This window comes from Onychostoma macrolepis, chromosome 18, assembly GCF_012432095.1.
Source record: "Onychostoma macrolepis isolate SWU-2019 chromosome 18, ASM1243209v1, whole genome shotgun sequence".
Classification (NCBI taxonomy): Eukaryota; Metazoa; Chordata; class Actinopteri; order Cypriniformes; family Cyprinidae; genus Onychostoma; species Onychostoma macrolepis.
Genome location: NC_081172.1, coordinates 15,301,285 through 15,326,747, shown reverse-complemented (window position 1 = coordinate 15,326,747; position 25,463 = coordinate 15,301,285). Strand labels below are relative to the sequence as shown.

The following is a 25,463-nucleotide window of genomic DNA, read 5'->3' as shown; positions in this document are numbered from 1 at the left end:
AATTGTCTTTTTGTCTCTCTCTCTTATCCTTCCTGTTCCATCCATCCAGGTCTGGAATCCTTGCGGGACAGTGCCCACTCCACTCCCGTGCGGTCTGTGTCCCACGGTGACTCCTTCATCCCACGTTCGCGGAGCCAGGTGACGGACTCCAGCGACGGGACGGCGGTCATCTCTGATGAGACCTACAGTCCATCCGACAGCGTGCTGCCCACACCGGTGGCCGAGCACAGCCTGGAGCTGGTGGCCTCGCGCCAGATCAATGGCGCCCCCTGCAGCATCGAGGAGGAGAAAGAGTCGGAGGCGGGCACACCCATTGTGGGCGACATGGCCGAGCTAGGAGCGGACAGTAGGGCGGCGGGCCCCATGCAGAGCGCAGGCGGGGAGGCCGCGCTCAGCGAGACGGAACAGGTGAATAAGTTTGTTTTAAGTGTACTCCGTCTGCTCCTTGTGACCATTGGACTCCTCTTTGTCTTGCTCCTCCTCCTCATCATCCTCACTGAGTCCGATCTTGACATTGCATTTTTACGTGATATCCGCCAGACCCCCGAGTTTGAGCAGTTCCATTACGAATACTTTTGTCCCCTCAGACGGTGGTTTGCCTGCAAGCTCCGCTGGGTGGGCGGGCTGCTCATTAACAAGTGAAAATGAGGCACTAAAGCTCGTAAAGCCTCCCTTGTTGGGGTCGAGAAGACGCTAAACACGTGGAGAGAGAGAGAGAGACGGAGGGCATCGACCTGTCCCATGAACCAAGCTTCTTTCATGATACTCCTGCTGCCACACGGTGGACCACCAGGCCCACAGCTCCTCTTCTCTTCCACTTTTAGTTCTTTCTCCCCCGTCCATTTTTATTTTTGTCGTTTTTTTTTTTTTTGCAAAGACAATTTTTTTTTTTTGGTTTCCTTATTTTGGATTTCAGGTCATTTCAGGTATTTTATTTTTACAAAAAAAAAAAGAGAAAAAAACAAAAACAAAACTTAATTCAAAGACTTGAGAAGAATATATCGTTCCTTAAATAGGGAATATGAAATATTTTGTTGCAACGAGAATGTTGCCTTCATTTATATTTATTTTAAAATAATAATTATTAAAAGTCTTATTAAAGAATGTGGTGCATTAAGTCAAGTTGGTATGGTATAGTGGGTTTGGAAAGCACGAGAAAGTTGAAAACCAATCCTTTTCCGAGTTTATGCATAATTCATATCCATCCGTCGTGTAACTCTTAGTAAATTCTGAAGGCTGCTATAATTTATTACATCAACGATCAAATCAGCAGAGGGTTATATGTAAGGTAAGAATGTGCAAGTTATTTTGGACGTGAGAGCTGAGGAAAGAGTGGAAATGATGTTATTTGAATAAAATTGATGAGTACATTTGAGTTCTGTATTTGGTGGCTTGAGTTTTAGGGTGTCAAATACATTTTAGGAATATAATTGTGTTTAGGCGGTAGCAAGCTGTGAAGTAGAATTCTTTTTAAAAAGGTTCTTTCTAATGGATACAGAAAAATTCATTGGTATAAATTGTGTTCTGTCATGTTACCCAATAGTGTCAGTATCTGTTAAAAGTTAACATGATTGAGTTAAAAGCAACTAGCACCCATAGAACCAATCTAGCTACAGTAGATGTGCAATACTGTAAGGGTTTGGTTTAAGAAATAAGTACATCATTTTTTTTCATGAATGTGTGTTTGCTTTATTATAATTCTTTTTTTAATTTTCCATTCTGAGTCTCTCAATAGAAAGAAATCCCATTGTAAAAAGAAATAATTTTGTTTTATTCCATATCGATCTTGGATTTAAGTTTGTATTCTGTGGATATCATGCTATGATTATTCTTAATTACAATAACAATGCTGTACTTTTTGTACAAAAAGTAGTTAGTTTCCTAATATATCAACAGTTTTTCCATGTATATTTTAACAGAAACTGAAATGTTATTTTGTTATTGAAAATTAAATTATACCTTTTTTAGCTCTGTGTTCCAGATGAGGTCTAGAATCTATGGCGTTTCTGTCAAAAGATTTTAATCCAGATCTACAATCCATTTCCAATTCACTCACTTAACCAGTAATGAGAAAACCGCCCCTGTGCTTTGTATATTGGCCCTCCATTTGAACAATACTGATGGCTTTATACAAATTTTAGCCAAAAGACAGTGTATGTTCATATTTTAAATTGCTGCTTTTGGCAATATGTACTAGAAGGCCAGGTTTAGTCTTTAGTACACTACGTCCTGATTAGTCTATATTATTTATTTGAAGACAGAAGATTCTTCCAGTGGCATGCAAGTTGGACAGGGATTTTATTTTACCATACATGATCTATTTTATGCCTGCCCCTTTGAAACTGCTATTGATGTAAGTGTTTTTGTATTTGAGAAAGTGAAAAATAGAGGAAGTGAATGCAAAATGCAGAAGGAGCGGACTTATTTTTGTGTACAGTGAAAACGAGTCCAGGGTTGAGAGACAAGTAACAGCTAGTGGTAATTGGGGGATGTTTTAGATCTTACACTGGTACTCACAATAATTGCAGCTTTTAGCATTAGTTTGTGGCAGCTCACAAGCTTGGCTTTACTAGTACAGTTATTTTAAATGAACATGCTTCAATCCACCAATCACAATCTGCTGTTGTGTTTGAGGCAAGAATCACTATGGTGCTAGTGAATAAACGACGGCTGAGATGTGGTTTAGGAAGCAGTTGACGCTGCACAATTCAGCTAGTAAAACCCATTACTGTTAGTCAGGTCACATGCCTTTATAACCATTTGGTAGAACCGCTGTCTTCCACCGACCACAGGAGCTGAAACTGGTTTTTGCTACGATGGACAAATATGAGACGCATGGAAAACCGTAGAAGAAACTGCTGAAACGCATTAAAAATAGAGAGGGCCATTGGAGTTATGCATGTCTCTTACCTTGACAAGTATCCATGCATGCATTTATAACATCTCTGATGTGCCAAATTATAACAGGGTTGTGGTGGCATAAGTCCATTTATATTTTTGTAGAATCTGATCAAACAGTTTTCACAGTACAATAATACAACGGTGTTGCTCTGATGAGTATGCATGCCATTGATGATGGGGTTTGATTCAGAATATCAATAAATGGATTTTGAGCTGAGAAAAAACAAAAAAAAAACAGAATTGAAGTGGATCGAATTTTACTCATTGACAGCATTATGTAGCCTCCGTGGTCAGTCCTGCATGGCAGCGCCATTCAATAAGCAATAACCTGAATTATAGAATCATACAGATTAATCATTTTGATGGTTTTTGTGCTGTTGTGTAGCAAGTCAGACTACCTGATGTTTTCTAAGGAGTTTGGAATGAATCCATTTCCTTTTAAGTTAGACGCAAAATTGCATTTTAACTAAAAGGCTCATTTTATATGACGATTATTTATTGCCAAAATTTGCTACATTTTATACTCATTGTGAGCACTTATCTTGTTTGGATCCTGAAATGCCAGTGTCCTGTTGTTCTGAAATTTTACGCTTCTCTTCATCCTTGAAATCCTATTGCACAAGTTTCAACTGGTGCGCTGCTTCCTAGACTAGTAGATCAAGGGCAATTGCTACTACTGTCCTTGTGCGCTTCTACTTCATACATTTGTCTCTAGACAGTTTTGTTGTACTGTGCGGAATGGCCAGGTTTGACTGTGATGAATGCAAAGGTCCTGTAAAGGACAATTGTCAGCTAAATTGGATCATCTCTGTAATTATCTAACTGGGTTATTTCACAAGGTCCCTCTGTGAACTTTGTACAGAAGTATTTTTATGCTTCTTAGTATGCAAGTGTAAGTATAATGGAAGTTAAACACTTGCCAGGACACTTATAAAAAGTAGACTTTCAGGAGTATTATTGTACACAGCAGATAAAGCACTGCACCGGCTTCAAATATACCTTGACAGCATGAACAAAGTTTTACAGCTTCAAGCAAACCTATTAAAGACGGTGATTTTAATGTTCAAGATCTGGTATTGGTGGCTACAGCTGTTAGATTCTGTTGTGAAATCGTATTGAGTGGCTGCTGATCTTTAGAGATTTGGACCGCATTCCAAGTAAGTCCTCCATGTTTATAAAAGAGATTCCTTGAGGTAATTCAATGAACCACTCGTATTAGACAGCAGCTGCGTGACGTCTCAGATCAACTTGGTTAAGTTCTGATAATTATTCTACCAGGGACTTTAAATTTCATCATCATTAGAATGAGCTGCTCCTTACATGCTTGCATACAAATTCCCAAATTATTTGGTAAAATCTGACTTCACCTGAACCGTAGCTTTAAGATTCACTATGGCGCTGAGATCCTGTAAAGATCAGTGGTGGCAACATGTTTCATTTACTGTACTGTGCTTGTGTCACTTTGCCAGTCCCCCACAGTCCCTTCAACAGATATGCATATACACGCACATTTGTTTATGCATAGATGTCTGTCTGTGGGCGTGTTTTTCTGTAATCTGCATCTTTTCTATTTGGGACTGAAGGTTGCCGTTTCATTCCTGAATATAAGAATATTGAACTATATACAAAATTTGTGCCAAACGCAGTTCCTGTTAAGTCAGATTCATTCCAAAATCATCTTTGTACTGTAGGAAACCTTCCATGAAAATGGTATAAAGAAATTGTTTCACTGATAGTCCCTTGTAACTGGTGCCATGGAAATATTCAAACTTGAAATAAACATTCAAAAGAGTTTGAGATATCTTGTGGTTTATAGTTCACAGTGCAAAAATGCTGGATGTAGGAATTAATCAGATGGTTCTCTAAATTGCTAATTCAAGAAATTAGACTAATAACCATTTCCTTTATAATAAAATGGCATCACTGCTTCAATGTGGCATTTCCCCTCAAAATATTTTTGAAAACTTAATGCAAACTATACTGGCCTCTTAAAGATGATATAGCAACCTGTAAGAAATTGGATGATAGCACAATTTTTTTGTTAATTTTCTTTACTTTTCTTTTTAAGAAAAAAAATTGTAGCAAAAATATATATTTGAAAAATATATTTCGAAATATACCCTTGTGCTTCAGTGTTATATAAATAAAAAATTTGAACTAATATACACCACAAAATTATATTTATTAAAAATCAGTGTATAAAGTTTCTTTACAAATTACAAATATTCACAAAGTCACATCAATTGACATTACCAGTAGAAGTATTCTGATTCTAGAGGTGAGAGAATATTGGTTTGAGGAATGGACGAGCAGCAGTCTGTGGGGTGGGCAAAGCCATGAAGCCGGGCCTCTTCACTGCTGGGACTGATGGAGCCGGCCTGGAACCTCTGCCTGCACTTCGATTACCACCCCTGTATCCTCCTCTTCCTCCTCTTGATGAAGACCAGTTATTGCTGCATCCACTACAATAAGGGTGGAGAGGGAGAGTTAATTTGATTTCATATAGCCAATATGAAAGTCCGCACAATCCAACAATGCTTCTGCTGTAACATACTGACCCTTTAGAGGAGGAGTTTTGGCCGCTGGCACCTTTTCTTCTTTTGGGTTTCCTGGAGTAAGACCCTTGCTTTCTCTTTGCTCCTCGTCCAGAGGTGCTTCTGAAATAGGTTGATGTGGTGTCCCCTTCATCATCGTCATCTTCCTCGTTTTGATGGCCTCTTGTTGTGTCAATCCATCCTGAACTCTCTGTCTGTGCCTCAGCTGCAGAGGAAGTATGAGAACATTATATCTCTTAAGCTACTTCATTTCAGGAGCTTTATAGGTTGCTGTTTTTAGCTAGCTGAAATATGATCTCTTTTAAAGTTTATAGGTAGAGCAAGCCAAATCACAACTGTAATATAGTTTCTAATTATATTAAGCATTGTGAACTTATCTTGAACTAAGGAAATTACATTAAGATTAAATATGTATGAGGCAGCTTTAAACTAATAGTAATCTCAGCTAGTAAAATTAGAGGATCTCTATAGTATTTTATACATATTGTAACTTTATACACCCTAAACTTGCAAATCACATTAGTGATAATTCATAGGCAAAAAAATAATATAGCAATGTATGAAGCACAGCTCACAAAGTAATCACTTTTAAACCATGCAGCTTTCTGTTGGTCAAAGTGCAGAATTTGCATGACCAACTGGATTTTGTCTGCAGTAAATGTGACCACATCTTATAGATACGCATTCACATTTCTAGACTTGGGGATTGCCTCAATTTAGAATACTAGTCTCTAAAACAAGGTTGAAGCTAGAGAGGATTACTGTAACATAGGATTTTTTTATTGTGTCATGGAAAGAGTTTCTCTTAAGGAGATAATCTATATGGTGTGCTGTCAGACCCTCACCAGGCAGCTGCCACTCGGAGTACTTCTGCAGCAGTTCAATAACCTCAGCTCCATACTTCTCCAGCTTGTCTTCAGTCACACCATCAATCTGCAGCAGAACCTCCGGATCAGACGAGAGAGTTTCTGCACAGAAATGCATCACACTACATTTAACACAGAGCACATGGGGCTATGAAAAAGAAAGGGAATTAATTGCTTTAACTTAATGAGGCGTTTCATCCTCGTAACACATTATGTAAAGCTGCTTGGGGAGGGAAAAAAAAAAAAAAAAAGACTTAAGTAACTTCTGTTAAATCAGCACATTTCAGATACCAAATAACAGCATAATGTAGCATTAATTAAATGATTAATTTACTCCTTCCCTCCCCAATTTATTAGTTTTTGAAAAATATAAATACATAGGCTTTCAGAAACATTTACAAGTGATAGAATTTTAAAAAGAAAAAAGTTTACACATAATTATTTGTGTATATATGTATTATACACACACACACACACACACACACACACACGTGTGGGTGGGGTGCGCACTTGCACATTATATGTAATGTAATGTAATGTGTGTATATTATATGTAATGAAAATTTGCTAACCAGCAATCTTTTTGAGTGTGGCTGTGGAGAAAATGTTGTAGTAATGAATGCCGAAGACTTTGCCCAACTTCTTGCACAGATCATTGAGTTCCTGTAGACATTTTTTAACCATCTCCTCTCTCTTAGAAACGTTCTCAATCACAGAGGCTTTGTGCTTTCTGATGCTGGACGCACTCTCTGTCTCAATAAACTCAACCTACAATGGGGTATGGTCATTAATGGAGCATACAACATCAGTATTGACAATAAAATCAGTGCCACAGGAAAGAATAACATATATTAATAGTCTCACCTGCATGCAGCCACTCAGTACACTCATTGCTTTAGGCCCAGCAGAGATATAGGCCACTGCCTGCATATTGTTAGTGATGTAGAGGTCCTCCATCAGAACACTATCCAGCACCAGTTTCTTAAAAAGCCTCTCAGCATTGTGTTTGGAATATGCTGCTCCTTCCCTGAACATTCCAGACTGGATCCGAGCACTTTTAGAGCCTGCCGCACAGAGATATTCTTATTGAGGCTTTGAGCAGCCATCCTGTCAGGCATTAAATCTCAAGCACTGGATGAGGCAAAGGATATTCATAGTAATATTCACACTATCATTTATGACAGTCAAATCCCGCTAGGCTTCTTACCCAGAAATATGTCGACCAGCATGTTGAGAGTGAGCCTGTTCTGCTGGGCAGATTTGCCGTATCGGTTTCCAACCTTCTCACAGTTCTCCTGCACAAACCTCACAATCTTCTTCACATCGTCGGTGACATTTCTTGATTTATATTTCTGGAGACAAGCATTAAGATGTATGAATTTGTATCTGTAATGAACTTAAAATGGCACTATATTCAAAATACCAGTAAACAATGTCAATGCAAGTAACAATTAAATTGTTTGGCAAGCAAACTACACTGAACAAAATTCTAAAATTGTTTTTGCCCCCATTTTTCATGAGCTGAACTCAAAGATCTAAGACTTTTTCTATGTACACAAAAGGCTTATTTCTCTCAAATATTGTTCACAAATCTGTGTTAGTGAGCACTTCTCCTTTGCCGAGATACTCAGATGAGCTTCCCTGAGACGGTTTCTGACAGTTTGTGCAGAAATTCTTTGGTTATGCAAACCGATTGTTGCAGCAGCTGTCCGGGTGGCTGATCTCAGACTATCTTGGAGGTGAAGATGCTGGATGTGGAGGTCCTGGGCTGGTGTGGTTACACGTGGTCTGCGGTTGTGAGGCCGGTTGGATGTACTGCCAAATTCTCTGAAACTCCTTTGGAGGTGGCTTATGGTAGAGAAATGAACATTCAATTCATGGGCAACAGCTCTGGTGGACATTCCTGCAGTCAGCATGCCAATTGCACGCTCCCCCAAAACTGCTGTGTGATAAAACTGCACATTTTAGAGTGGCCTTTTATTGTGGCCAGCCTAAGGCACACCTGTGCAATAATCATGCTGTCTAATCAGCATCCTGATATGCCACACCTGTGAGGTGGACAGAGTATCTCAGCAAAGGAGAAGCGCTCACTAACACAGATTTAGACAGATTTGTGAACAATATTTGAGGCCTTTCGTGTACATAGAAAAAAATCTTAAAGAGTTCAGCTCATGAAAAATGGGAGCAAAAAAAGTGTTGCTTTTATAATTTTGTTCAGTGTATATCCAATTTCAAGCAACGGCTGTATACAATTATACAGTTCATTATTATGCATGACATTTGCATAATGTACACTGTAAATAATGAAGTGATTCAATGATGGTCTTACATGTGGTCTGGCACAATTGTCACAGATGACCTCAGGATGCTCTTTACAGAAGCTTGTATTGAATGTGTGCTCGCCGAAGTAAGCCAGCAACTGGATTCTCCTGCACTCGGCCACGTTCTCACAGAAATGCACCATGCTGTGCAGGTTGTTGATGTGGGTGGCTTTGGATTGCTGGTTGCCATCTTTATCCACTGCAATTATATTAACCGTTATGTAGGCCACGCTTACACAGACAGGTTAACTATGACTGTATAATAGTGTCTGGATTTTAGATCTCGAATGCATGTTTCTGCAGAGCACCTTAAAACGGAATAACAAATGCAACATTTAAAGTTCTCTGTTATATTTCTGTGTCTTGCTCGGTTTTAAGGGATAGTTTACAGTTAACACACCAATATATCCTAGCTTCACTACAAGAACAAACAAAAACCTGCAGGACATACTAGCGATGAGTCTCTTGATGCGGATAACATCACTGTAGGAATAGAAGAGGACGCAGTGGGAAATCTCTCCATCTCGACCAGCTCTGCCTGACTCCTGGTAATAACCCTCCATTGACTTGGGCAAACTGGCATGGATCACATAACGCACATCTGGCTTATCGATTCCCATGCCAAACGCAATGGTGGCACACATAACCTAAAAATCGAAGATGAATGGTTAAAAATAAAAAGCTGAATTTCTGGGAAGCTGGGAAAATGAAAATGCCTGGTCAAAAGCACTGGTCCATGTTTTATAGTAATTTTAAAAACTGAGTGCCTCACCTGGCAGCCATCCTGGTTGATCCATTTATTCTGGACATATTCCCTGTCACTGTCACTCAGGCCAGCGTGATATGCCAGCGCTGCGATTCCAGCCCTCTGAAGACTGACAGCCAGAGTGTCGCAGTCATTACGAGACAAGCAGTACACAATCCCCGAGTCACCTACACACGGTCAACATGACTTATAGGGTCTCCATGCCGTGGTGAGAAATTATAATTGCTAAAGACTGACTCAATCTGGACAGCACTCACGTGGGTAATATTTCTTGATCCACTGAATGCATTCCTCATCAACCTTCTTGGGTTTTTTTGGCAATACTGAATATTTGAGATTGTGCCTGTTGAAGCTCATAGTGAATCTATGAAAACATTATCATTTTAATGACTAACACATGTGCATATCATCTATAGATTTCATGGGTGAGTATCAAAGAATATATAATTGGTAAGACTGAGGTTGGTAAGATTTTTAAACGGCATTTGCTTTTGTAACATTATAAATGTATTTGTCACTTTTGATCAATTTAATGAATCATCCTCTGCCAGAACAATCATATAAACATCTATTTAAAGTGTAAAAATGTTACTCTGTATTTTGAAGGAAGGTGAGGTTTAAAATAATCCTGCATCCATGTTATAATCAGCATGAGAGTGCCATTAATCAGAATGTTATGCTTTTTACAAAAACGTGAATAAGCAATTGCTTGCAGGAAAACTTACACCTGAGGACGGGTCATTGCTAGCTGGTTAAGAATATCTTTCTGAACTCTAGGAGTGGCAGTGGCCGTCAGTGCCATTATAGGAACACTGGGAAACATCCGCCTGAGCTCATGCAAGCGCTTGAAGTCTGGCCTGAAGTCATGACCCCACTGAGGAAGAAAGGGATCTATTTATTTTGCAATGTTTTTGCTATGTTGCTTTTAACAGTGCCAATATCTTGTTTTTGTAAAACACGGTCTTGTCTTCAGTTCTTAAATCACATATATTTGACTGTTCTTGTTACACTATACAATTTTCAGTCAAGTTTACCTGACTGACGCAATGGGCCTCGTCAATGACTAAGCGAGCCAGCAGACCCCTTTCATACAGATTCTGAAGGGCACTGATCATTCGTCCACTTGCACACACCTGAGAACAAAAACTACAAATATCAATACTGTTATAGATATGCATGCAAACTTGCAATACACTTGCAAGATTTGAATCCCACCTTCTCAGGAGTGGCATAAAGCAGTTTGATGGGGGGATCCTTCCTAGACAGCTGCATATAGATCTTTGCAGCCTCACTATCTTTTTTGTCCCCAGATAAACTAGTTGCACAGATCTGAAACACAACATTTCACAGTAAGCAACTGTTTTGATCAGGTTAAGACAATTACTGTGCATAAGGAAAAGACGGACTTACATCTAATGTGGTAAGCTTTTGGACCTGGTCAACTATGAGTGACCGTAGAGGAGAAATGACAATAGTCACTCCAGCAGAGACACAAGCAGGAAGCTGATAGCAGAGACTTTTACCACCACCTGTAAAGGAGTTGTGTCACATATCATCATTATGAAACACTTAAAAAAAAAAAAAATTGCTTGTATCTTAACACAGAGAAAGAAAACACTGAAACAAGAGGAAAAGAGAAAGTACACAGCTTTAATGCTCAAAAAATAGAGACTGCCTCAATTTCATGTCATGCTACATGTGTCTTTTTGCTGTGAAATATTTTATTATATTTAGAAAGTAAATGTAAGAATAACTTTATATTTCAAGATGGACACTTACTAGACTGAACTTAGGTTTACTTTATTATCCGAAAAAAAAATAAATAAAACGTATCATGATTCAACACGCTTAAGGAATGTTTGTTTAACATTTAAGATACAGCTCTCAATCATCATTATATGCTTATACATAAAAAAAAAAAGTACATTCAAATTATATATTTGCTATTTTAAGATTACAGGCATTGACCAAAGTCTACTTACAGATTTGTTTATAAATTTCTTTTCTTATTATTTTCAAGTATTGCATAAAACTTTTTAATTATAAAATAAATTTGTGCAAATCTCAACTGCACAAGGGTGTACTCATTTTTGCAACAACATTTTATCACTTTGATTAAAAAAAAAATCTTATTTTGCTGAATCATTTTGACATTCTTTGGTAATTGATCAAGCAGGCTTGATGGAACATTATATCTCCAAAGAACCCTAACATGTCTTCTAAGTAAAGAGTAATTGCTAGATTTGTTAAGTTTTAGAGGGGGTGTACTCATTTATGCTGTGCACTGTATATCTATACATGTATATTAAACATGCAAAAAATGATGCACCCAGACATGCTGCAGGTGAAGACAAGACATAGTGTGCTGGGATGTCTAGTCTACATCAAAATAAACAAGAAACAGGAGTCATAATGACTCATGTTGCTATAAGATCTCTAACAAACCTGTAGGCATCAGTATAAACGTGTCTTCTCCTAACAGTGCGGCATTAATAGCCTCCAGCTGATTGAAGCGGAACTGATGCAGCCCAAACTTCTTATGGAAGATCTTCATCATCTCTGGGCTGTGAGGAAAGCTGAAGCCTCTAAAGCGGTCATGAGCTGGGTTTCTGTACACAGGTTCTGCAGATCAAGGTATAAACGGTTACCAGATAACTGCTCATCATGCCATTGCATGGGTTCTTTAATTACATGAACTAAACTGTAAGGGATATTACATTACTTAAACATACCAGGGTTGGATGTTTTGGTATTTTTCAGTGCTGGCGGTGTTACAGTCTTTCTCTCCAAAGGTTTTGAAGGCCCTCCCTCCTGCACCGATGGCGTTTTTGCACCAAAGCTGTCTCTTGATGCCAAAACACTTGGAGGTTCTTCAAAATAATCTGGAACATCAGTCTCATCAAAATCATCAATATCAAAGTCATCAATTAGGAAGTCATCAGGTGGCACTGTATCTGCTCGAGAACAGTTGGGTACTTCCATGATGGTTTCAACACTGCTCTCAGCATTTCTCTTTCCTGAATCTACTCTTTTGGGGGAATAAAACAAGTCAACCTGATCTCCACCCACAGTCTGATTGTTTGACTCACTGAAAGACAACCTTGAGTAGCACTTATCCATTTTTGACTCAGATTTGGTTGAAGGGGAACTTGACCTGCTTGAGATGTCCCTACTAGTTGCTGTTTTTGCGGTGCTGTTAGGATTCCAGGATCCACCAGGGGTCTCAACCCCATTGATGATGCAGTCAGAATCCTCAAACACACTGTCATTTTCCAAAGATATGATGGAGGCAATGGACTTGCGAAACAGAAAGCCTGTTTTGGCAGCCTCTCCCTTTTCTGATGTCATTGGGGTCATAGATGATGTTAGACTAGAGGGTGTGACTCCAAACCCTTGTCTGTTTAGCAGTCTAGAATATGGAGATGCTGCTGGATCTAACTGAGGTGTTCTAGATGGTGCACCATTAGCAAGAATCCTTTTCCTGTGGTGAAGACAGAGACACAGTATAATGCAGAGTTATTAGTTATACTAAAACAAGCAGCAACATCAAACACAACTGCAGTAATAGAATACAATAAAAATTAATATCACGCTTTCATAACTGGAACATTTCCTCCCTAACAAGTAATAGGGTGAATTTTACAAAATGCCACCTGACATAAAAAATAAAAAATTAAATGTCTTAATGCCAAATTTTTTCAAGGGTTAGAACAGCCTTTATTTTTAAAAGCTGACTTTATGCAGAATATTTAAAAGCATATTTCATGCAAAAAAAAAGTAATAGAAGACTATCCAAAATATAATTAATTTTTTTTAAATGTACCCAACGAAAGTACTCCTTTGTTGCTTTACCTGTGTGCTCTCTGCAGTAATAGCTCTGTGCCGCAGGTCAGTGCTATGAGCTCATGCTCTGGAATAGTGTCCACTAAACGACAAATATACTCCATAACTGTAAAGAGAGCATCATCAGGTCCTACAACAAATAAATGCACATTAGACACATTACATCATTTCATTTATTGCAAATGTTTGAATACCAAAAAGTTAAATCCTGCATTAATGATACCTTTTAATTCTTTAGCAGGTTCATCAAAGGGTGCTGACAGATTTGAGGCAGACTCATGAGGTGGAACATTTTTGTCAGCATGTGTAACAGGGTCAGATGAACTATAAAACGGTTTTAGAATAAACTTAAAACAAAAAGAAACTGTACTTATTTTCTGCCATATTTAATTTTTTTTTTTTCATGTTACCTTTTCTCCTTTTCTGAGCCAAAGGGACTCGTCTCCTCAGGAACAGGGGATGGAGGGATGAAATCCTCATAAAAGTTGTCTGTCTCAGTCTCATCAATGTCTATGATGTTTGTCTCAGCCCACTGCTCTTCTTTAGCAGCTGCAATTCAAATATTGTGTATTATTTTGTTGTGAGCTTTATATTAATGTCTAAACACACCAACTTTTTCTTTAACAGGTGAAAAGTTGACAAATTTGGGGTAAACCCACTGAAAAAATTGAGGTGCACTAACTTGTCACACACTTGATGTCCTTTTCATTTTTCTCTGGGGTAATACAATCAATGATCTCCTCATCTTCAGTGTCACTCAGTAACGCCTTTTGCTGGACTGATTTCTTATGTCTTTTGGATTTTTTAATTGGCGAGTCCTCTGGCTCTCTCTCAGCAGGCTCTATGCTGACTCTATTAGCAGCTGACAGGACGTCCTTTGGGGCAGTTATGGTTTCTGTAACTTGTGAACCTCCGTTTAATGTAGTCTCATCACTCTTAGCACAAGAGGAATTTCGGGACGTGTTCTGGTCCGATACACTTAGCTTTTTTGTAGAGGTCTCTGTAACTGGGGATGATACTCTTGCCTTGACCGGGGTTTCAAAATCATCCAAGTCATCCCATTCGTTGAAGGAGAGTTGGGAGATGTCACCCTTAGGTTCAACCACAGTTTGATCCTTAGGTAAGACTGCAGATTTTGGCAAATCCTTAATGGCAGATAGGACAGGAGGCGTTTTGTTCACAGCAAATGGGTTGACTAATGGATTAACAGTATTTGTCTTCGGTCTGCCGGGTGCAGCGAAGAAGTTGACTTTCGGAACTGCTCTCACAGGCTTTTGCGAAAACGTCACAGGAGTTTTGGTTACTTCACAGCTGCGGGGAATATTGACACTCCTGTTTGCGAAGACATTTGCACCAGTTACCTTTTGAGGAACTTCGTCTTTAGAGATACCTGATGAAGACTTCTTTTTGAAACAAAATCCCCTAAACAGAGAAATTCCAGAGATTAGGCTACACGTTTTAAATGTTGACATGGTCAAGTCACTTTAATTTGTCTATCTATCTAAAGACTGTCTTTGAAGGCTCTCTAATCCCTGTGTTTTTATTCTGTACTTAAACATATCTACCTATTCGTTTTGTATCGGACTGTTTTTACGCTGTACTTTAATCTATCTATCTATCGCAGAATATATAATGTTCTTACCCGGGCTTTAGTTTCAGCAGTGACAACTTGTTCTGTGCCGCATTGTTGTGTCGTTCCAGTTGCTCCTTTAGGTTGTTTTGAGGAAGACTCGGCATTGTGTGAATTTATAGTATATATGAATCCTCAATATTCATGTATTTGGCATTTAACCAACCCCACAAACAAATACACACGCACTAAAAAACAGCCATGTTATGTTAGAATTAATGCGACATTACAACACTTGGTTTAGCACAAAACACCCACAACGCAAAGTTTTACTCTCTTTCTGCCATCGTGTTAACATTAAAACACCAAAAAGAGAAAGCTACACAAAATGCCTTTACAATTACCGCCACCGAAAACAAAAACTTGATATTCAGATATAACATACGAACGCCATTCAACATCACCATAACACCGCTGAAAGCTCGCGCTTACCGCGTATTCGTAGCTCACGCTCTGATTGGACAGCTGCCAGTGACGTCACTTCCGCTAAGCGCCTGTTCGTTTGCAAGATAATTTTTGTCGCGTTTTCAGTTGTACCTCGGCAGCGTTTTTATCTTTTCTCCGTTTCTTCATCCTCTTTTTGTTGAGTGTTTTTTTTTTTTTTTTTTAATCGTGTCTCAACGTAGACTAATAAGTACACTGTTGTAACGTTAGCTCAAACATTAGATGTGGGTTTAGATTGCCACATACTGGTTGGCTGTGGAATTGCACATTATTTACATATTCAATCTCAGCAAGGAAGTACAGTCTCATTAATTTATTTGAGTCTCAGTATTTAATTAAGAAGCAGCACAAAACAAACAAACAAACAAAAAATTTACTTAAAAATGAATTTTTAAGTTCACTTTAATACAGTAAATTTTAAACATAAGTTCTTCAGGAATGTCTGCAGTGTCTTTTGCCGTTTTACTTTTTCAAGTCTTTAAAGTCTACTTAACGGATGAACACCATTAATCTGATGGAAAGTGATCCACAAAAAAGACAGGACACACACACACACACACAAATCCCTGAGAATATATTTATTTCAGTACAATAATTTTGGTTGCAAACATGAATATTACAAATTCTTAATTTTAACAAATAGTAGACAACTTCAACATTAAGCATATTAATAGAAATGGAGTGTCATTAAAAGAATGATTTACATTCGTTAAAAACATTCAATGTAAAGTTAAGTATTTAACTTATTTACTGACAGCTAGTATAGACTACAACGACTCATTGTGCATAAAATGATTTTGTGTGAGAGTAAATGTAATAGCTTGTCTCCCTTTTCATGGTGTAAGAAAATACTTCTCAGTTATTTACACCAAAGGTAAAGGATAGGATGAACATGCAGCAAGTCCACACATGTTCTTTCCCCTCTCGATGTAGAAATATCTGTATGAGAAATAACAAGACATCACATTCATTGTTATTAACTTTGTCAAATGGTCAAGTTTCATATATAATCTCTACTATATTTTTTAACCTTACAGCAGCGCAACATTTGAGTAAATCATGCAAACAGACCCGTTAATTCCCCAGTTGGTTCCCCAGGAGTTCTTCACTATCCAGTACGGAGTTCCATTCTGCTCAGCATAGCCCACAGCAAGCACTGCATGGTTCACCATGTCAGTAGTGTTGTGACACTCGGTGCTATAAAACACAGTCATAACATTACAGAAATTCCCATGAACTGTCAGAAATAAATCCAGTATAAAAGCAAATGTACATATATTTCATCCTAACCTGGTGTATATTCCATCTCTGTAGTGCATGAAATCAGATGTCACCTCATATGCAAAGCTGACAGGGTTCAACCTGGCCACAGCATCCACCATGCCCATTTCATCATACTAATAACAGGAATTTACAGTTAGAGTGAAGACATGAAGTTTTAATAATATTTGTACACAGACCATCACTTACCTTTGTAATGTTTACAACATCCTTCACAAAGGCAGCAGCCAAATTTGGTTTGAATCTACATTCACCTTGCTACAAGCAAATACAATATGAACAAATGACAGCACTCTATAAATGAACTCTTGAAAACAATTGTTAAAATGGTAAAATACTTACTATAGCCTTATAGGGGTAATCTTGTTCTGTCATAAGACCTTTGTTGTACATGATGTACTCAAAGGCATGACTTGGGAGGCCCCTAAAAAGCATGTGATGAGAGTAAAATGTTGTTTAGACCATTTTTCAGTTAAGACTTTACTCCTAAAACCATAAAATAAGCCAAGATGTAGCTTATTCATTAATCGTTTTGTCTAACTCACCCATTGCAACCATGATTGTCGAAAGCACCTGCACAGTCAACAAGCTGCTGCTCTGCCTGTAAAAAAGTGCATGATAGGAAGATGTTACAAAAAATAACCTGATGTTTCATATATTAGTTATATTTTATTACTAATTGAAAAATTGAATATTCATTACAATGCTGATACTAAATTGAATAATAATACATTATTAATATCTAATGCTGAATGTTCACTGTCATTGTTAAATTAAAAGCAACATTTACATACTAGTTGTAGGAGTTTCCCTGTGGCAATAGCAGTGACAGACTCCATACAGCCTGTGGTGGAAAAAGTCCAGCAGCTACCACAAGCTCCCTGAAATAGTGTCACCGATTAAGCATTAGCACGATTTACTTAAAAATAAATATTAAATTGTAAGTACAATAGAGGATTATTAGAGCAAGATAAGCAAGCTACCTGGTTCTTGACATCGGTTACATAGTGTCCTTTCGTTCTCCAGTCAATCATATCAGGATAAGGCCCATTACTGCTCAAATGATTCCCTCTAGTGGCGGAGCAGTTCTGTCAGGTTGTAAAATATTCATGAATTGTGGTACTTTCCTATTTCCTCATTGATCACGAGAGGCTGTTAAAAATAATACCTGAGGTTCTGTCAGGAGGTAGGACTTTTTAAATTCAGCAAAGGTCATGTCTGAAAACTGATTCAGTCCCACTGTAAAGTGCAGAGAAAAGTTATGTAGGCTACATCATTTAAATAACACTGCTTTAAAACAAAGACTTCAGTAAGTTAGATTATATCAGTCATACTTGAAAACTTGTGGTTTCCTGCATTATGGCGCTCAATCTTCTTCTTATTCTCCAGGAATGTCTGTAGCCGCTGGTAATATTCATTTATCTCATATTTTTTGTTATACTGCAAAATAATAAATAAAGTTAGGCTACTTCCCTTCCTCTTTCTAATTGTCACTTCCTACCTTAGTGTCGCCTTAAATTTCCTTGTGTTGCGACATGAACTTACAATTAACTTATTCTTACCTGAGACATCCATGATTTGAAAAGATACTCATCTGTAACAAATAAATATTTACGTTTTCATTTTTAATGCACACAACAATTCTCCAAAGTAACTTTATAAAGTTTCAATTAATTAATCATTTACATTTTAGTCCATAAAATATATTTTAAATGCTGTATTATATATAACTATAGCCTATACTGTTAAGTCTAAGTGGTCATGAAATTGTTATGCATTTGTATTGAAGACCTTAAGCGCCAAATAGTCAAAAGCGAAAGTACGACGTAAAGGCGCACGTACGTGGAACAACAACAACAAAAAACGCTCAAAGTCAAAAGCTGGTTTAAAAGTTTACCTTCCTCAGTGTGCAGTGGCAATGTATGCACCTGATAGAAAACGGCCAACAGAACCGGTAAAATCAGCCTGTTCATCTTCAACACTGCGAGCAGCACATAACAACAGCGTTACAATATGAGATCTCATCACATGAGAGCTTTAGCACTCCTCCTACACGAGGGAGGGCTTTCATTGTCCTCTGCTCTTCGGGTTAAAGGTGCACTCAATATTCTTTTGATAATTAAAACGTTATACACAAAGAAATGAGCGGCATTTTTGAGATATATCAGTAAAACGTGCACTCAGATAAAGCCGTTTTATTTTACATGGAGCGGGTCGTCTCCTCAGGAGCTGCAATGTTGATATCACATGACCAGATGTGTCGCGCCAGTGGCAGTGAATTACTAATAGAAGTTTAGCTTTTAGCCAGTCTTCAAGACAAACTGGGTTTTGGTTTAGACCCAATATTTTTCCTGAAAACAACCCTATACTATGTAGACTACATAAAAGTGTATGATGAAACTCTATTATTTTACAACAAAAATTGATTACATAGGCCTAGATAATCCACGTGCTAGCTATTCATAAAGTCTTACAATTATATGTAATGGATGATTTTGTATATAAGGCAGCATAATATCAGAACAAACAAACACTGTTTGCTTAATTGCATAAATGTAAATACTAAAAACTTGTTGTTTTAAAATAAATGAGGCCCGTAGCCTATCATTATACATAATACACTTATGGCCCAATTTTTAAGAGAGCCAAATGAAGTGAGCATGACAAAAACCACATACAAGGAAGCAATATCCCCCTGAGATAGAATAGATTTATTAGCAAGAGGTAATCAGGAAACATACAGTTTGTTTAATTTTCTTTCTTTTTCTTTTCTGTTCATTTCTTTTTTCTTTTTTGTACAAAAACTGGAAATATTTCCCGAGCCGTGGAAATAAACTTAAGGGTTGAAAGATAATTCTCATACCACTGGGTATTGCTAACAGCAAAATGTTTGTTTGTATGTTTATATATCATTTATAAGAGTATGTGCACATAGATGTGTATACAGTATGTATATAGATCTATATATATATATATATATATATATATATATATATATATATTCTCCTTTTAAAGTTTCTGGCTGATACAGTGTTGCATGCCTGCCACATGAGCGTTTAGTGTGTTTCCAGACTGTACATAGTAAAAATACATACAAATATTCACAGAATAAGCACTACATTACTATATTCCTGCTAAGAGAATGATTATAGACAGGATTACAGTATATGCAAAAACACTTTAAAGTCCTCTACCTCTAGATCATGGTTTCAAAATCACAAATCATATAGCATTGAGTGTGTAAGCATAGGATACAACGCTTTAAAGAGGTGTGCTTTAAACTAGTATGTTAAGAAATACATAGGGCTGCATGTACAAAATATACAGAATACTTTTCTGTGTGGCGAGTTGACAATGTTTGTACAAAAATGTTTCTACGGTTGTTTTTTTTTCTTTTCTTTCTTTTTAGGTAAGGATGCAGAACCCTACGTCTTTATTCTAGGACTACAAAAATACCTTTTGTATGCTGCAAGCGGGAAGGTCATTCACTTTTGATCATACTCTTAAACGACAATGCATTTTACAAAGTGATATTCAGTCACGTTCCACAATCACTGGAACAGCAAGAAGGACATAGATTGTCTGTAAATGTACAATAGCTGGATACTCTGGTGTAGAAGGATAGTGTTGAACCCAGAATAACTTTTTACCAAAATGCTAAGAAATGTGGCTGTGAGCAACGGAAACATTACATGGGTAAACAATCACAAAACGACCAGTTTCAAAAAATATAATGCAGATTTTCCTTCTTTTTATGAAGAAATAGTCTAATTTTTTTGAGGTGAGGAAATCATAAAAAAAAAAAAAAAAAAGATTTCTGCAAAATAAACTTTGCATGCAAGAATCAAAATCCTTATTGGCCAATAGGAGACATATTCTAAGTCTTTTTTTTATGTAATATAATTACCAAGCTCTTCACTGTCTGCTTTATTAAGTCATGCCAAAATTATTAAAAAATGTCATGGCAGTTTAGGCATTTCCAACCAACCCTTTGAGAAATCAAGGGATGGATGTTATTTATCGCAACAAATAGATGTAAAATGCTGGAGTTGGTTCTGCTAAGTACAGTGACATGGAATATAGTAGTATAACAGTATAAGTGTTTCTATATGCTTGGAATATATCAGCTTTCCACATTGCTACATGGTATGCATATACTGTTAATTAGTTACATGCATCTATTAAAATCTCAAAATGCTCCTGCCGGCTTTTCATATTTCATTAAAGTGATGTGGATGAGCCTAATCAATTAAAGAGACAACCACACCTTGAACTAGGATTATATCCTGTTTTAAGTACTGTTAAAAGCATACTTTGGATTTGGAAAAAAATATGATTCCCTAAAGAACAAAGGCTGAAATCAACAGGTAAGTTCTCGGTGAAAGATCTGAAACAATTAGGCAACATTTGGTTACGACTAAAAAACAAGGAAACACATCCAGGAGTAATAATCATGTTACATAACAGAACACATGGATGTATACTGTAGAGAGCGTGGTGTCTGTACATTGTCGACGTTAGGCAGAGCCTCTCTCAGTTGGCACTTTAGGCTCAATTCTGAGAGAGGCTTCATACAGGCCTTCTTCATCCATTACTGAGCTTCTGTCCAGTAAATACAGTGCTGCCTGAAAAAACAAATAGGGTGTCAGTTTCATATTGAATACGATTCTTCAATACAACCATGGCTCAATTCTCAATTCAAGTTTCCTACATTCTAGATTCCAAAGCAATGCTACAGAAGAACAATTCTAGGTTCCACAAATAACCTTTCAGTGAACAGTTCTTTAAAAAACACTTTTTAGTGTGAAAAACTTTTTCAAAATCTAAAGAACTTTTTTTTTTCACTAGAAAATAACCTTTTTGTCCAATGGGAAGTTTCTTCATGGAACCATCAATTCAAATTAAGAACAAATTAAATTAAGATTTTAAGAGTGTAGAAAAGCCAGATTATTCTCATAAACGCAGCCAAATTTGATTTTTACTTTCGAATAGTGAATTAATGTTAGTGAAGGTTAGTTTTCATGAAGTCAGATTAAATGGTTTTGTAGAGTTACCGTAATGTGTTTCTGCATTCTGTTGGGCTTAACAGATTTCTCGTCCGAAATTCTTGCACGTAAAAAATAAATACGACCTCATGTTGTGTCAATCATGTTTACACACTGCCTCTGAAACTTTCGCCCGTCATAAAAAAATTCGGACCAGGTTTCGCGTCTGTAGCAATCATTTTGATAGGAAAGGATCACGAATACGAAAAAAAAATGGAAAAACACATACAAAAATTTCGGACTCAGTGTGCAAGGACCTTTACAGTTTGAACTGTTTTTAATCTGAATATAATTATGTACAGAACAAAACATAGCAAACCTGGCAACCACAAATTTGACTGGTGCATGTTGATCATGAGACCCAATATTTTGTCAGTACAAACCAACATCAGTTCAATACCTTTGGCTGGTAATCAATCTTGTATGCCGTTTGCTGAAACTGCCTGATTTCTCGGATGATGTGGGAGATCTGTAAAATGAAGAAAATATGATAACGAAATTATATCTATAACTTTTTCCCACGCATGCATTAAAGAAATGCATCTAAAAAAGACCTACCATTCTCATTTTGGAAAAATTGACCAGGTTGTCCTCTGTGTAGTTTGGCGTCCCCTCCTCAATAAAGGCCAAGTCAGTGAGGTACATTCCCAAATATGGCACACAGGGAGGGTCACAACTAGCAGAAATATTAGAAAAAAATGCACTGTTAGCCATGCCAGTTTTTTAATAGCCGTATCACATTATCATAACCAAAATAAAATAAAATAACCCATTTGCTCAAATACAAAAGTCTGACCTAAATTACAGCAACAAGTACTGTACACAACAAACTTACTTTTTTAAGGCCTCTCTGAGGTTCTTGAATCTTCCTTCAGATGAGACCAACTTCTGCAGCTTGTCAATGACTGTTTTAGTCTTTGATTTAAATGGAATGATAAAGTGTGTTAAATGTTTTCAGTCTGTTTTCAGTTGTCACATACTTTCAGATCTAACAACATCAAAATAACAGTTCATCAATACTGAATCAACAGGAGGAGTCCAGTAAATATTCTTTTATTGTCTTAAATTCCACTGTTGTTACTTTAACTCTACAGTCTATTCTTTTAATTTTGATGAGGTTTTATCAGGTAGTTCCCAACCTGTTTGGACACTTTGAGCCAGGTCTTCTTCAGACGGAAGATGGAGCTGCGATTGAGGGATGAGGTGATTTCCAGCACGGCATTGTAGTTATGGAGACAGCGGCAGATATCGGCCACCGCCACCCACTTCTCCATCACTGCTACCCGTATATTCACATCCTCACTTTGCAGGATCTCTGTAGCAATCAGGTTACTGATCTTTAAAAGAGACAGAGGTATATCAATATTGTGTTCATTATGCTTTTTTTGAAACAACGCAACAACAAATACACTGCAACAACTTTACACTTAACTAGGACAAGATGTTTTCACACTGAACACTTACATCATTGAAGTGTTTTGTCGTTTTCATGATGTAAGGTGTCTTCTCATTTTTATCGTTCTTCATCCATCCTTGACCAAAAAACTCCCTGTTCATGACAAACACATTTGAGAGAAAAAAAATTACTGTAGGGATGATGACATGTTCATAAATAGGTTATAATATCCTTCACATTTCTTCACAGATCTTCAAGTATTAAGTTGAATTTAATCAAACAACGTCATTAAGCTTTTCTTGTCAAATGTATAGTTCACCCAAAATAAAAAATGGTCTACTCACCCTCATATCATACATGTAAAAGTTGTATGTTGTATGCACATTAATAACATAATTTTAATTTTCATCAGTTTACTCTCTAGTTACCTAAAGAATGAATAAAATGACAGATAATCACACTCACTCATATGGTATGACTTTGAAAACAAGGTGGTCCAGCAGGGTGAGCTGTTCTGCGATCTCCAGAGCCGAATGATTCTCGAAAGGCTCTGACTTTCCTCCCTCCGCCTATGTAACAAAACAATTAGTTAGATAAGATACTGAATAATGAATTTCAGCACAGTTTACACACTTTTGTAAATAGTGAAATATACTATACACTATAATACAATTCGACAGAGAAGGGGAGTTCTGGATAAACACTACAAGCCAAAAGTTTTGGGTCAGTAATTTGCATTTTGAGAATATCAGTGAGGGAGGAGACTGACTATGTCTTCTTTCAAAAACGTTAAATGATCTTATTGACCCCAAACTTGAAATTCTGATCATTTAGCACTGAAATGTTGAGTAATTTGGAGAATGACCCAGAATCTCCCCACTCACCATCTGCAGCACCTCCTCCAGAGAGATCTGATTGTCACCAGGATCCTCCTGTGTCAATGTCCTGTTCAAAAAGAAAGAAAAAAACAAGCAAAACCACTGATTTAATTACACAAACAAGCGTTTATCAGATAATCCAGCTATTGCAACACACAACTTGTGAGCATTGATTCTTTTAGGGTGTACACAGACTCCACTCACCTTATGATGTTGGCAGCGGCTTTCCTTTCTTGGGTCAGAAGTTCAGGGTCATGCATCACTTCCTCCAGGAAACTAATCACTTTCATTTTGAGCTCAGTGTTGGTTTCAAAGTCCTACAAACATACACAAATGTTTATTTTAACTGATCACTGAAAGGTTCTTTGGGAACCCAAAAATTTATCTTCGATGGCACTGCTACAAAAGTGTATAATGTTTACTTCATCTCACCTGTGAGTGTTTGGACACCCAGTGCCTGAGGACATTGAGAACTCTGTTAGTTGCTGCTCGACGAATCACAAACTCCTTATCTCCGTTCCTCTGATCCGTGGGGAACCCTGATAGCCAATCAAAATTCACATTAATCTCTCCTCTGCCAGGCAACAAATATCCACAGCCTATGAGATATTGAGACAGATTGCTGAATCCTACCTGTGCTTGCCAGAGACATGCGGCGGTACTTCTCCTTGGTTGGCGTGCCCTCGTTGGCACCAGCAGTGGCAATGGCGAAGGCAGAAGCGGCAGACAAGGCGCTACGGTTGTTATCCAGCTCCCGACAGGACGACATCACCATGCCATTATTGTATGAGAACAGAGAGAATTCTGCCCAGAGAGAAAGACAAACAGAACACATGATTGTTAAATGCATGTATGGAGGTTAATACCATGTTAATTTAGCTTTCATTTCAGAATTAGTCAGCTACTCAAAACCAATTAAGAGATTTAAACAAATAAATATCATTTTTGCATACTTCAAGGGATAGAACGCACATAAAAAAAAAAGAAAAAGAAAAAAAGAAGAAAAAAAAACAAGTGTAGTTCAGTGTGCAAATATTAGGATGATTCCATCACTGTCAGTTACATTTTTCTGAACATGTAATTAAATGTAAGCCAAAGCAGTAAACTAATTTTTTATTGTCAAATTTATTATTGATAATACTACTATTAGATAAAATGATTATTAAATTGATAATTAAATTTGAAGTAATATCAATCACAGTGTTAGGCCATTTATGGTTGCAAAGTAATTTAACAATTATAAACAGTCAGTTTGCAGCACCATCAGACAATCAGAAATCTAAGAGCTATTTTATAAGAAAGATTTTCAAACATTAATATGAAATATTTTAAGATTTGACATTTTATTAAATATTTTATCCATAAAAATGTACAAGAAATAAAAAAGTAATACGAGTAAACAGCACAACTAAGCCTTAAATAATAATCTACAAACAAAGTTTGAATCTGTACACTGATATTCAAGCTGAATTAATAATATAATATTACTGAAATTTTAACAAACCAGTAATATAAATCATTGTGCTTGTGCTGTTTG

The 25,463-nt window shown here is 37.2% G+C and overlaps 4 protein-coding genes across 10 annotated transcripts in view; 1 reads left to right on the top strand and 3 right to left on the bottom strand.

The window, feature by feature from the left end:
• Nucleotides 1-4,693, top strand: part of LOC131523963 (FERM domain-containing protein 5) — a 119,748-nt gene extending 115,055 nt beyond the window's left edge. For all 4 annotated transcript variants that reach the window (XM_058750632.1, XM_058750631.1, XM_058750633.1 and 1 more), the window contains one exon: nt 50-4,693. In XM_058750632.1, coding sequence (XP_058606615.1) covers nt 50-642 — 593 coding nt within the window. In that variant the 3' untranslated portion in view covers nt 643-4,693. The remainder of the gene's footprint in view (nt 1-49) is intronic.
• A 371-nt stretch (nt 4,694-5,064) lies between these two features.
• Nucleotides 5,065-15,325, bottom strand: blm (BLM RecQ like helicase). Of its 2 annotated transcripts, XM_058750626.1 has the most exons (22): nt 14,895-15,325; nt 14,614-14,674; nt 13,935-14,523; nt 13,663-13,801; nt 13,476-13,576; nt 13,262-13,382; nt 12,142-12,890; nt 11,855-12,031; nt 10,820-10,938; nt 10,625-10,738; nt 10,444-10,542; nt 10,135-10,283; nt 9,667-9,773; nt 9,416-9,576; nt 9,095-9,290; nt 8,652-8,842; nt 7,530-7,674; nt 7,187-7,386; nt 6,895-7,090; nt 6,302-6,424; nt 5,460-5,661; nt 5,065-5,363 (listed from the first exon to the last, which is right to left on the bottom strand). In XM_058750626.1, exons 1-22 carry the CDS (start codon nt 14,987-14,989, stop codon nt 5,174-5,176), a joined length of 4,224 nt encoding a protein of 1,407 aa, XP_058606609.1. In that variant the 5' UTR covers nt 14,990-15,325; the 3' UTR covers nt 5,065-5,173. The 2 variants fall into 2 exon arrangements, with proteins under 2 accessions (XP_058606609.1, XP_058606608.1); XM_058750625.1 differs by having other exon boundaries at nt 13,935-14,674.
• A 564-nt stretch (nt 15,326-15,889) lies between these two features.
• ctsh (cathepsin H) lies at nt 15,890-18,763 on the bottom strand. Its single transcript, XM_058751711.1, has 12 exons — nt 18,505-18,763; nt 18,170-18,201; nt 17,942-18,047; nt 17,776-17,846; nt 17,591-17,695; nt 17,402-17,488; nt 17,153-17,208; nt 16,950-17,031; nt 16,797-16,865; nt 16,617-16,723; nt 16,398-16,523; nt 15,890-16,265 (listed from the first exon to the last, which is right to left on the bottom strand). Exons 1-12 carry the CDS (start codon nt 18,578-18,580, stop codon nt 16,190-16,192), a joined length of 993 nt encoding a protein of 330 aa, XP_058607694.1. The 5' UTR covers nt 18,581-18,763; the 3' UTR covers nt 15,890-16,189.
• Nucleotides 18,764-19,305: 542 nt separating this feature from the next.
• rasgrf1 (Ras protein specific guanine nucleotide releasing factor 1) overlaps nt 19,306-25,463 on the bottom strand; it is a 40,601-nt gene continuing 34,443 nt past the window's right edge. For 2 of the 3 annotated variants that reach the window (XM_058751708.1, XM_058751710.1), the window contains 11 exons: nt 24,560-24,730; nt 24,359-24,465; nt 24,131-24,243; nt 23,933-23,993; nt 23,514-23,617; nt 23,117-23,201; nt 22,792-22,989; nt 22,488-22,567; nt 22,211-22,328; nt 22,053-22,121; nt 19,306-21,232 (listed from right to left, as the gene is read on the bottom strand). In XM_058751708.1, coding sequence (XP_058607691.1) covers nt 21,125-21,232; nt 22,053-22,121; nt 22,211-22,328; nt 22,488-22,567; nt 22,792-22,989; nt 23,117-23,201; nt 23,514-23,617; nt 23,933-23,993; nt 24,131-24,243; nt 24,359-24,465; nt 24,560-24,730 — 1,214 coding nt within the window. In that variant the 3' untranslated portion in view covers nt 19,306-21,124. The remainder of the gene's footprint in view (nt 21,233-22,052; nt 22,122-22,210; nt 22,329-22,487; nt 22,568-22,791; nt 22,990-23,116; nt 23,202-23,513; nt 23,618-23,932; nt 23,994-24,130; nt 24,244-24,358; nt 24,466-24,559; nt 24,731-25,463) is intronic. The other variant, XM_058751709.1, reaches the window with a different exon arrangement.